At 35.7% G+C, this 12752-nt stretch overlaps 1 protein-coding gene across 1 annotated transcript in view; it reads left to right on the forward strand.

Annotated features, from left to right (window-relative positions):
- The window catches only part of CADPS2 (Ca++-dependent secretion activator 2), a 645614-nt gene that overhangs the window by 558621 nt on the left and 74241 nt on the right, over nucleotides 1-12752 (forward strand). Inside the window, exon 17 of the mRNA XM_012652730.1 lies at nucleotides 1071-1227. Coding sequence (XP_012508184.1) covers nucleotides 1071-1227 — 157 coding nt within the window. The remainder of the gene's footprint in view (nucleotides 1-1070; nucleotides 1228-12752) is intronic.

Here is a 12752-nt window from a genome sequence, read left to right on the forward strand (position 1 = left end):
GTGAGCATAAAATGATAAATATTAATAGAACATAGACCGTTGTCTTTATAGTGTTTGTAGTCTAATTTAAGAGGCAGACATTAAAATATTTACAGGTGTCATCATATAAGCAATGCTAAGTCCTATGAACTAAAAATACTGGTTATCAGAGAGATTATCTAGGAGGACCTAATCTACCTTGGAGGGTCAGGAAATTCCTCTCTGTAAAAGTATATTTTAGACCCAGAGATCATATAAGGTTTCGTAAGCCATTTAAGTGTTTTGAATTTTATCATAAGTCCATTGGGAAGCTACAAAAGCAGTTGAAGCAGAGAAATAGTATGATCCAGTTTATGTTTTAAAATGCTGACTGGCTGCTGGATGGAGAAAGAATGGGAACAAACATTTTTCCTGGAGAGCAGTTTGCAATCTGTAAAGACTCTAAAATGCATACCCTTTAGTCAAGTAATTTTAGGAAGTTTATCCTAAGGAAATAATCAGTACTTCATTTAGATTTTTACTTAAAGATTTATCACACTCTCATTGGGTACAGCAAAAATTTGAAAACAGCCATTTTAATAGGGGAATGGTTAAATAAATAACATATCTGTATAGTAGAATATTATGCTGTCAATAAAATCATAGGAAAACATTATAGAGTATGATACCAAATGTTTTAATGTTTCTATTCGCAGCAAAAATGAATATTGGAAATAAATACACCAAAACAGTCATAGTAGTTATGCTTAAATTATGAGATACAAGGAATCTTTCTTTCTTTTTATTTTGTTTTATATATTCTCCAAATGTTGTAAACTCAACATATATTTCTTTGATAAAGCAATGAGTGTCATTGTACATTTTAATTTTACTTTGGATTTTATATTTTTAATCAATGCCACATTTATTTATTATTTAAATATGTGTATTTATAAAATTTTTCTCACCTTTTAAAAATATTACATTTTTTTTATCATACTTGTTTGTGAAACGAAGACATGTTATAAAATGTTTTCAAGTGATACATACAGTATCTGTGGGTGTTTCTAACAAGTAATTTATTTCTACTGTTTTTCTTTATCCTTTTATAGGCATTTGCCTGGTGGCCTGATTTACTGGCTGAACATGCAGAGAAATTTTGGTCTTTATTCACAGTGGATATGGATACTGCACTGGAGGCTCAACCACAAGACTCTTGGGATAGTTTTCCTCTTTTCCAACTGCTTAATAATTTCCTCAGAAATGACAGTGAGCACTTGCATTTTCTTTAGTATGTGAAATGGGGAGGGCTGGGAGAATTTTATGTACGTGAATTTGTATTGGCAGAGCCCTAGCACTGGCCCAACAAGAGTTGGCGTGGGGAATATTCAGGTTTGCTCAGCCTCCCGGATTCTATCAGGCCAGAGTCTGCGGGAGACCAGCAACACCCCCAGGTTGCTTCCCTGGGTTCTGAAGTTCATCTTCTTCCCACCTTACTGCATTCATTGAGGACTGATAACATCCTGTCTTATGAGTCAGACTATCTTCAAAGGTTGGCATTTTTAAAGTACTTGAGAATATTTACATTTCTGAAAGACACCTTAGAAATTTGTCTTCATTCTAGAAGTCATGATATGTTAAGACACCTACTAAAATGCATTGTAGTAATGCTGTTGGCCTGAGAGTGGATTCATTTCTACAGATGATTATCAAATATTGCTGTATGGTATGACTTGCTCATTCAGTGTTTAGAAATTAAAGAGAATGTAGAAGTTGTCTGTTGAGACTTTTTTCTTCATGAAGTGATAACTTTTACAGTTATTCTGGTAGATGGTCTTCTAGCAGCTAGCACCAACCTTGTGTTTCATCCGGATTTTAACATATAGATTCCTAGGCCTTTTCTGTGATGATTTTATTTTTTAGTTTTACTTAGCCTCAAGTGGTTTACCGCTGACAGCCTTTGTTTCAACCCTTGCAGTGATTGTGGGGCCACTAATTCCCTATTCAATAAAATTCTTCTCATTGTAGACCAAGTAGAACTCTACCTCCTCCTAACCTCTGGGTCTGACTCATTCTCTTTGATCAATGCAACAGTCTTCTTCTGTCATGTGTTCTCTTCTCCAACCCATTATTCACATAACATTCAACTGTTCCTCATATGTTAGTGTTTTTATACCCATCACCATTCTTATCACCTTCCCCTGAATGGACCTCACTCCATTTCTCAGTGTTGCTCTGGAATGTGGAACTCACCATATTACCTGAATAACCTGGACCCCAAAGAGAGGTGCCTGCCTCCTTCCCTGTCTTCCTGCAGCCAAGGCTGCTCTGACTCTCCAAGGAGCTTCATCACACTGTTAATAACATTTAGAACTTTCTATATGTTAAAACTCCAAATATTTTTGTTGTTCCCTTCCCAGAAGGCCACTATTATATCCATCTAGTTTTAAACCTAAATCCATGTTTTTATTGTTGTCTTTGTTTAAAAGAAAACTACTGTGTTAGTTTTGTTGATGGCTCTAGTCCAGTGTTTCTTACTTTTCTCTTAGTTGTTCATCCCTTTGAATCTGTGATATAACTGGGAAAAAATTTACACAAATATGAAATTGTGTATAATATTGTACTTCCCATGATCATCCCAGGTTTAGGACACCAGGTTAGGAACCTCTGTTCTAGTAACAGAGGCATCATGTTATAGTAATCAGTAACATGAGCGTCAGTGCCAAACGGATTTATGTCCCTCTGTCACTTACTATTTGACCTTTGACAATAGCTTACCCAACCCAGGATTTAGTTTCTTTATCTATAAAAGGAGAATAGTAACACCTACAGTGTTGTTGGCAGTTATGATTAAATGATAACTCACATATAATAGATTATAAATAAATATTGCAGATACTAGTGTTTTAAAATGTTAGCCTTGATTCTTTCAGTCATCTTATTCATTCTTGTACCCAATTTCATTTCCAAAAGATCTTGTTATAAAGCCAAAGAATTAAGCTACAATTTCTATCTCAGATTCAACCACAATTTCTTCTCCCAGAAGTTGCTAATAAATCTGCATTCCATTATCCATATGTGAATCATTCAATCTGCAGATTATCCTCAGACAATTTTTAAGTTCCAATTTGGTTCCCTCCTGCCAACTAGCAATCTTGGAATGACTCTCTTCCTTTCCCAGTCTCTTATCATCTTTCGTTTTCTGCTAAGAAATTACAAGTCAGGTTTTTAATACTATCTTAAGCAAATGTATGACAATAAACGTGCTGCCAAAAATAAATGCATATATTTTGCGTTGAGTTCCTAAATGAAAATAAATAGATGTGGCATTTTTTTCTAACACTGCTTTGTCCATTTGAATGAAAACTCAGTAATCAACCATATTTAGATGTATGTTGGAGTTTATTAAAAAATGAGTCATTAATGTTCACAATCAAGCAGTTAGTAGAGATGTTGAATATTTAACTTATTCAAAATATTAGAATTCATTTTATGGAGAAAAAATTTTGTAGACATCTTAGAAATATTCTTGGGAAACCTCTACTATAACTCAATGAATTAACTTTTTTATATTCACTTTTAAAAAGAGTTCTTGTATTGCAAGTGTAAATTTATGGGATACCAAAATGAGAACTACAAAAATTTAATTTTCAGCCAGATTTGCAAATATTTAATTCACAAGAGTTTTGATGATCCCCACTTGTTTTATACCATTTCTGTAACATTGACTGCTACTAAATACATAAAATATTGTCTTGTGTATTTTGTTGTACATTACTCGTTCAAAATAGAGAAGCATTTATTACTGATCTCTTTTGAGCACTCTCAATTTTGAGGGTAAGTCGAGATCTTAGCTTTGATTTTTCAGTGATTAACAGATTTTAGAAAACATCAATTATTTCTGAGAAAAACAGCTCCTCCATGTAGTAAGGTAAATAGAAAAGTTCCCCAGTGCCATAATTTCTTTTTGGTACTGGGAGTATGTTTTGATCTGGGGAATTGAAGTAGAATGCAATGACTTTCATCCAAACCCACAAGTTAACTATCCAAAACCAAGACCACTGAATAATATCTCAATAGTCAGTAAAACATAATTTTTCTAGCTATTAATATCACCCACGATGATAGTGAAAATATTATTAATAATTGTATGTTTGTTTTATTATATTCTGCAGATAGATGATGATGTAGTAGATTCAGTTCAAATGTTTAATGTCACCCTATAGCTGCCCCAAATTGTCCTTTTGGGAAACTGTGGAAAAACATTGAATGTCTGTCCTTTTAACCCCTTTGAATAAAGATCCTTACATCATGGCCATAGCATTACAGTTTTTACTATACTGACACAATTATAGTCCAAATTTTAATTAATTACAACTTTAGCCAATAAACAGAGAACTCTGAATGTCCAATCTTGGAAAGGGAGATAATTTGCTGAAAAATACTGCTTACTTCTATAAGTCTTGTGTGTGTATTTGTGTTTGTGTGTTACATGACATTTGCTGCTAATTATATGTAAATTTTTAAATGGTTATTTACCACTAATAATGTCATATATTTATGTTTGCTTTTCCAAAATTTAATATTACTCAGACTCCTCAAACTAGTGGAGATATTAGTTAGAATTTGTACTTTATTAGTGGCTTGCAAACTTTACAGCTGAGTCATTTCTTTTTATAGTATTTTCATGAATAATTCAGATGTTCCTATTGGTTATTTACCATTTTTCTTTTGTTAAAATCTTTATGTGTTGATATTTAAAAATAGATGTTTTGGGGGTGTAAAAGGTATCTTCAACGAACCTCTTCATTTTCCAGCTGAGGAAACTAAATCCCTAAGAGACGGTGAGCCTGGGCAGGGGCTTGCCAGCGGGAATTAGGAACAGAGGTGACTTGGAGCCTGAGCCCTTGCTCTCCAGATCAATCTCGTTCTACAGTAACAAAAGCAGATTCTGGGGGGCATTCATAAAATAATATAACCTTTTTATAAGGAAGAATTTTTTTAACTCAAAATATGTATAAGGGCATCGGGTTGTAAGGCCAGAGGAAGAGAGTTGGTTAAAGGATACAAAAAGGCTCGGATAAAGATATTTGTTGCCTTAGCATATATGTCAGGAAATGTCTATGACAAGACGGGACTGAACTAATTAGTGGGGAAACAGATCAAGACAGCAAATTCAGCATCTATGTTAAGGAGGAAAAAAAATCTGTCTGGGGCATGTGTCTTTCCTTACAGTTAGCCATGATCAGGGAAAGTCGTAGCTTTAAGAACTCTTGGAGATGAAAGTGGTTTTCCTCAAGGGAAGAGTACCAGCTGCACTACAATTTTAGCAACTGTCCCCAATCTGCCACCCCTCACAGACTCACACACTGATCCCAAGAGCAACTCTGATGATGAAAACAAACTCAGACTCCTTCATTTCTAGCCAAAAAAGACAGCTCCCGCGTGCCTCTCCACCCTGCTTTCACCCAGAGCGACCCACAACCCCCTGCTAAAGAGATAATTAGATGGGGCCGGGCGCGGTGGCTCATGCCTGTAATGCTAGGACTGTGGGGAGGTCAAGGCGGGTGGATCGCTCAAGGTCAGGAGTTCGAGACCAGCCTGAGCAAGAGCGAGACCCCCGTCTCTACTAAAAAATGGAAAGAAATGATCTGGACAACTAAAAAAATATATATATAGAAAAAAGCCGGGCATGGTGGCACATGCCTGTAGTCCCAGCTACTCGGGAGGCTGAGGCAGAAGGATTGCTTGAGCCCAGGAGTTTGAGGTTGCTGTGAGCTAGGCTGAACCCATGGCACTCTAGCCCGGGCAACAAAGCAAGACTATGTCTCAGAAAAAAAAAAAAAAAGATAATTAGATGGGCAATCCCCTTGAATGGTACCTAAGGAAACAATTTGGAAAGAGAGACGTATTAAAATTAAGGGAAGATAAATGTTTTTATCATGCAGCAATTAGCATGAGAGTTAAATGATACTGAATGACTCTAAAGCTAGCACAAATAGAGTCTACCCTTGCCCACTATTTCCCACAATCGTCCTGTCAGCAATGGATATGGAGAGTGACCGCTTCTGACAAATGAAAGCCATCTGCAAATGGCACAAATCATTTCTTTCAGCACTACTGAAAGGCAAACCCTTGGAGCTAGTCACCTTTTAATCTGTGGATATGCTAGCAAGTGGCAAATGACCATTCTATTGGGAACTGATTCCCAAGTGAAAAATACCACGGTGCTTCTTCTTTAATTAACAGCCTTTTCACATTGCTAGCACATTAAAGCCATCCCGAAGAACACCCGTGCTTATATAATCAATGTCACAGCGTCTCTACCTAAATGAATAGTAAATGTTCGGGCTCTACTCTAAGTGAAAACCTATTCTCCAAGACTTCCACCTTCATAAAGATGGGCTCATAAAAATCGAAAAAGGAAAAAATTGGAATGTGGTCTCATGAGTATAAAAAGGCTAGTGTTAATAATTAACAAGGAGAGTGAAGTAGAGTCAAATTAGCCATAATAGAGCCCAGAGTGACTGGCATAGTCACCTCTCATTATCAAAAAACTCATTAAGAAATGAAGAGGTGGAAATCCCGCTGGGTTATTCTCACACTTAGGCTGTATCAGAGATTATTTTTCAGATTTCTTTCAAATGAAGAACTGTTAGGTCACCATATTGTATATTAGGTTAATCTTTAAGCTTTGAAATATGGAGCGCTGACACCTGCGTGTTATTCTACCTCCACCAGTGCTTAAATGAACTGTGCATCTGAAATCCACGAAGTAGTGTTTATAGAAATATCTGTGCATACAAATACTAGGAACAGTGCAGAGAGGATGTAACTTCTAGATTATAGCAAGGCTGTGTGCCAGCTTAGTTTTATAGATATGCACTTTTACAAATGATGAAATGACCACCAAAATGTGAAAGTGTATTTAACTCTAATCACCTGAGTTGATTGAGTTCAAAATTGTGTGTCAGAATTTGTTTTGCTAACCAGTATCATAAAATAAATTTAAAAGCAGGGAGTCACTACCTTTCCCCCCACCTCAGTTGAATTCCACAATACTGCTCTAATTTCTTTACTACATGTAGACTTTTTTAAAAAAAAGTATCTGCTTTTTATTAATATATTTTCTTAGAGTTTAGTGGTGTAAAGACAATAACCTGCTCTAAATTGCCTTTCCCAATAGATTTGCAGAAATATCTACAACTTCTGAAGACCATAGTTATCAAGAACCCCACACCTGAGAGCTGTTTATCACATTACAGCCATATTCGTTCCCATCAATGGGTGCAAGTATTGCAGGACATAACTCCCAACAATCAGAAGGCCCTCTGTAGCCGGAGTAAAGTTATATACCTGTTTGGCTTTGATATTAAATAATCTCATAAAAGACAGCATGAGGACTGCTGGACCTTGAGACTTCTTTGTTTATCTCTGCCCTAAGCCTTAAGGTTTATATTGACTTTTTCCTGAATTAACCTCACAAAAAACAGGTGTTGAATGCCTACAAGTTACAAATCCCAGACACCTTGCAGATACATGGATAAATAAGAAGTGATTCTTGCCCTTGAAAAGCATAAAACCTAATGGAAGATGTGCATGTAAACATACTACCAACTATAATGCAATAGATTATAGAAGTATAATTCAGTTGTGCATACTGTGACATTTTTCATTATAGTTTTAAACTTGGATTTCTTACCCAAAAAGTAAGAAATACAATAACATTATAACATTATAACATCTGTGCTCTGTCACTTCTTGTCACTTTCTCTCTCTAGATATACATGTATCTGTGTATGAATATATATTTTGAACAAGTATCCTGAGGGAAATCGGAGAGTTGGATATAGTTTAAAGAGGCTATTATGCTAGTTAAGGTATAAACAGAATATTATTGAACTATATAAAATTCCTTATCAAATTTTTAATTAAAGGAGAATGAAATCCAGGGTATATCTTATTCTACTTAAACTTCAATGGGATACTCTCAGAGTTTCCCTTAGGAGATGGATTTCTATTGATATTTACTTAATAAACAGACATTTATTGAGTGCCTACTTAATGTGCCAGATTCTTGCCTGGGTGCTATTCCCAGATCTCAGGGGGAGTTTTGTTTGGTTTTGTGTGTGTGTGTGTCCCTTATACATAATGCTATTCTAGGCTATAGTTCTGACTCTTTTCCTGAAGCCCATATTCATATTTCCTGTAATGGGAATCTTACTTATATGCATTTGTCAACATGGAAAGTAACCTATTAATTTTATATCTAGTCTACTGTGCTTGCATTGCTCAGGGATGATACAATTTGTGGTCTTGAATAATTGTTGTTTTATGACAAAGTCTGTTGATTTTATTGTGGTTGGTACTGTTTGTTTTCCTGGTCATGAATTAACCATTTCCTTCTGAAATACCTAATTAGAATTTTAGGGGGCAAAATCATTCTTTCTAGTAATCCATTTATGCTAATTGGAAGGAAGTAGGGAAGTATAAAATTGGATTACATGAGTTCAAATGTCAGTGGCGCATTTTTACCCTAAAACAATACATGAACTCTTTTATTTGTGTATTCTTCATTTTGCCCAGTGATTATAGTCTCAGTAATCGTTATTAATTGGATCATAGTTTAAGTTCTCTGTTGAAATATTTCTATTAAAAGCGTACAACAAGTACTTTTGTAAATGTAAGACTCTTTTTGGTATGTAAATAATCAACACTAATTTATTAATTATTGGGGATTTTCAAAATAATTGGGCACATCTGCATCCTGATTGTAGCTTTTATCTAAGCCTCTTGCTTTTTGCCACTTCTAATTGTGTCGCAGGGCTTGATGTCATTGGTGCTTTATTATTTTCTGACAAGATGGTATTTGGAAATATGGAATCTTTTGGGGGGAAAAAAGTTATTTTTATCAGCAGAGTAGGTGCTGGATTTCCACTTATGATGTGATCACTTTTTGAGAGTCCTGAACAATCCTTTTAGTGTCAGAAGTGTTCTTAGATGAGGCCACCTTAAGAACCTGCTCTTCCAAAGAACTGCGGCAATGAGTGCCTTGTAAAGGCTGGATTTGGACAGGTGACAGCCCCAGATTATAACCTATCCTTATGAAACCATATGGAGAAGATAGACACACTCATTCTAGTGCCTCAGGCTATATATTAAGAGGGGCTTTTGACAGTGTCTGATAGGAGTGGAATGCGAGCTGGCATATGGGCAACTAAGAAAAGGAGCATACATTTACATAGACAAGTATAGTGTATAGTGCATTTCTGTAGCCTCGCCTTTTGAAACCCAATATTCTCTTTTCTTTCTTTCCCCCATGTGTATTTTACCATTATTCCTCCTTTTCCTCTCCCTCCTGCACCCCCTTTCTCTCTCCCCTTCATCATTTCATCTCCCTCTATCTCTTCCCCCTGTCTCCTAATTACCAAAGAAATAATACTGCCAATTTTCTAAAACTTTCAAATGTGGATTTACAAATTGATGTTTAAAAAATAAAAAGGACCTCTCAGCTGAAATCTGAGCAAACTTTTGGCCAGAATTCAAGATTTGTTGTAGTTCATAAGAAATGTAGATAATCTTCATTTTCTCCCCATTCTGCAGGATAAAATCATTTGCTATCAAGAGTTATGATCGCCCTGGCATGTAAAGCCTGTAATCCTAGCACTCTGGGAGTCCGAGGCAGGAGGATTGTTTGAGGTCAGGAGTTCAACATCAGCCTGAGCAAGAGTGAGACCCGATCTCTACTAAAAATAGAAAAAATTAGCCAGGTGTGGTGGCCCATGCCTGTAGCCCCAGCTACTTAGGAGGCTGAGACAGGAGGATCGCTTTAGCCCGGGAGTTTGAGGTTGCTGTGAGCTAGGCTGACACCATGGTACTCTAGCCCGGGCAACAGAGCCAGACTCTGTCTCAAAAAAAAAAAAAAAAGAGTCATGATTGACCAGAGAAAATCCTCCCCTTGCCACATTCACTAATATAAGAGACATAAAATAACCAACCTTCATATCCAATAGAAATTTTAGCAGTCTGATCTTGGACATATGCATCAAAAATAGAATTTTTCATAGCAGTATCATTTAATACCATATATTTTATATACACTATGAGGGTATATGCAGGCCTCAATAGGTTCTATGGTTGCCATTTAATATAATCTCTTGAATAATATTATAGTAATCTTAGTATTATATTTAAGTATTCATCTAACATTCAAGCACTTGCTCTCAGCTAGGGGCTTTTCCCAAAATAAGAATACAGACATGGTCCCTGCCTCAGGGACCTTGCATCCTTATAGACAGACAAGTATGAAGACCATTTTTATAACAAGGACCCCAGTGGAAACCTGTACAGGGCAGAGAATAAGCAAGGAAAACCAAGCAGGAAGACAGCAGAATTAAGCATTTCTAGACAGGATTTGAACAGCAAGTGAGTACTTAAACTGAATCATGTAAATCATTATGATTGTACCACAGGAACTTTGGAGGTCAAATAACAAAAATGAGCCCAAGAGGGAACTTTAAGACAGATCTTGGAAAGCTTTCATCCCATGCTAAGGCTTTTAGAGTTTTTCATGATGATTCACTGAAGGATTATAATCCTTAGGAGTGGCATTATTAGTTTTATATTTTAGCAAGCCCCTCTGCTTGAGATTTTGGGAAAATGGATTGACAGCAGGAAATTAGGAGCCTCAACTGCTTGACTTCTTCATAATATGAGTTTTTTCAAAATTCTAATTCTGAAAATATAATTCATCTAAGATATGATATAATGTATTTTTCATTTGCAAGATTCTTTTGTTACCTAAACCAACCATATATTTCTATGTCTTAAAAGATGCTTATGTGTTGATATTAGGTTTGATGGATGATTGAATAGATAGAATGACAGATAATAGTTTATGGTAACCTAAATAGAAGGATGATGGTTTTATAAATGATAGAGGTTAATGTGGAGCTTTGGTATCAAATCCTGGTTTTACTCCCTAATGACTGAATGATCTTAGGCGAGTGTCCTAAGCTGTGCCTCAGTTTCCTTATTGATAAAATTAAAAAATATATTTCCTACCTTACAGAGTTTTTGTGATGATTAAGTGAGAGAATGAACGAACAGAACTTTGCACAGTGCTTGGCACTCCAAAAATGCTAGGGAGGAGGAGTTCTTAAATAGAGATCCAATAAATTCAGATTTCAGTATATTTTTAAATTTACCTACCACAATGATTTAGATGGTTCGAGTGAGAATATTTTATCCTTAAAGTTTAGTATCCTTATATAGATGGCATTTGGTGAAAGTAACTGAATTACGTGATCTATAGTATCTTCTCGCTCTGTGATTAAATCTCCAGGAATAAATAAAGCTCCTTTCAATGTGCAAATGAAAACATCATTAAGATAACATTAGTCTCCTAAATAAGTCATTTATCATTAAATATGATTATCATTCCCACTTTAATGGGGAATCTTTTAGCATATAGATAAGCTAGAAAAAGATTAATCATAAAAAATACTAAATCATATCAGAGATGGAAAAAAAGTGCTGTTATTTCCTTCTGTATTTAGAATTACTTCTATGCCATTTTTCATGTGTCTATAGTTGTCTAGCCTCTGACAAATTTCAGAATTACATAAAGTAATATATCTGGGGCATCTTCATAATAATATATGCCACTGTGGTAAACATTATATACTTTGCCCAAGTTTTAGAACATTATTCAGGCTATTGAGATATTTTTGCCCTGAAGAAGATAATGTGGGAAATTGGCATAGTATTTTATAAGACAATATTATTGGAGTTGCCAGTAATTAGATTTAGTAACTGTAAGCGTATACAACTATTCAGATCCATAAAAGCAAATGAGATTACTGAGAGACTCTCTCCATCTTCCACTTCTGCTACCCTAGTCAAAGCCACCTCATCCTTTACCTTGTCTATTGCAGTAAAGAACTGAGCACTGACCTTCCTCTCTGCTTCCACCCCTGGCCGCCTACTCCATTTTCCACACAGCAACCAGAGAGATCATATTGTGTCACTCCTCTACTTATAAAAATAATAAAGCTTCCCACTGCACCCAATAAAACTCACACTCCCCACTGTGTCCTAGGATCTAGACCCCACCGTAAACTACTTCACTCCAGTTACCCTGGCCTTTTCATCTTTCTAGAAGGATGCCAGCTTATTCCTCCTCATAACTTTTGTGCTAGCACTGTTCTCTACCTGGAAACCTTTCCTTTAAATCTTCCATGGAAGGCTTTTCTGTCATTTAGATTTAACTAAAGTACCATCTCTTCAGAAATGCCTTTCCCGACCACAAAGAATATTTTAAATGAGCACATTTTTACTTTGATAACAAAATTGTACAGCTGGGCTTAGGATATGTATGTATGTTTGAGAAATATTTACAATCAATAGCACTGTCATCCAAAAAAAAATGAGTCACAAATTTTTTATTGAATATTTCTTAGCATTACTTAGTATTTTCCTATGGATTTGGTTTTCTTTCATGGTGCACGTAGGCACATACTGACGTATGTTTTAATGAAATTGTATCCTGTGCATAGAAAGCATCCATCTCCTGAAGGAGGTGGGTGCACCTTGCCTAGCAGTCTGTCCCGGTAGTATGAATTCTAAAACTTCTACAGCTAACTGCTCTAGGTGGAATGTTCTATACTACAATTCATTAAAGACAAATGGAAAATTGAAAAATGCAGGTGGTTTGCTGAATATTTTTAAATACGAATCTGCAAAATTGAATGACTAAAAAGAAAATCCACAAACGACTAAAACATTCAAGAATC

The sequence above is a fragment of the Propithecus coquereli genome, unplaced genomic scaffold, assembly GCF_000956105.1.
Source record: "Propithecus coquereli isolate 6110/MARCELLA unplaced genomic scaffold, Pcoq_1.0 Scaffold4, whole genome shotgun sequence".
Classification (NCBI taxonomy): Eukaryota; Metazoa; Chordata; class Mammalia; order Primates; family Indriidae; genus Propithecus; species Propithecus coquereli.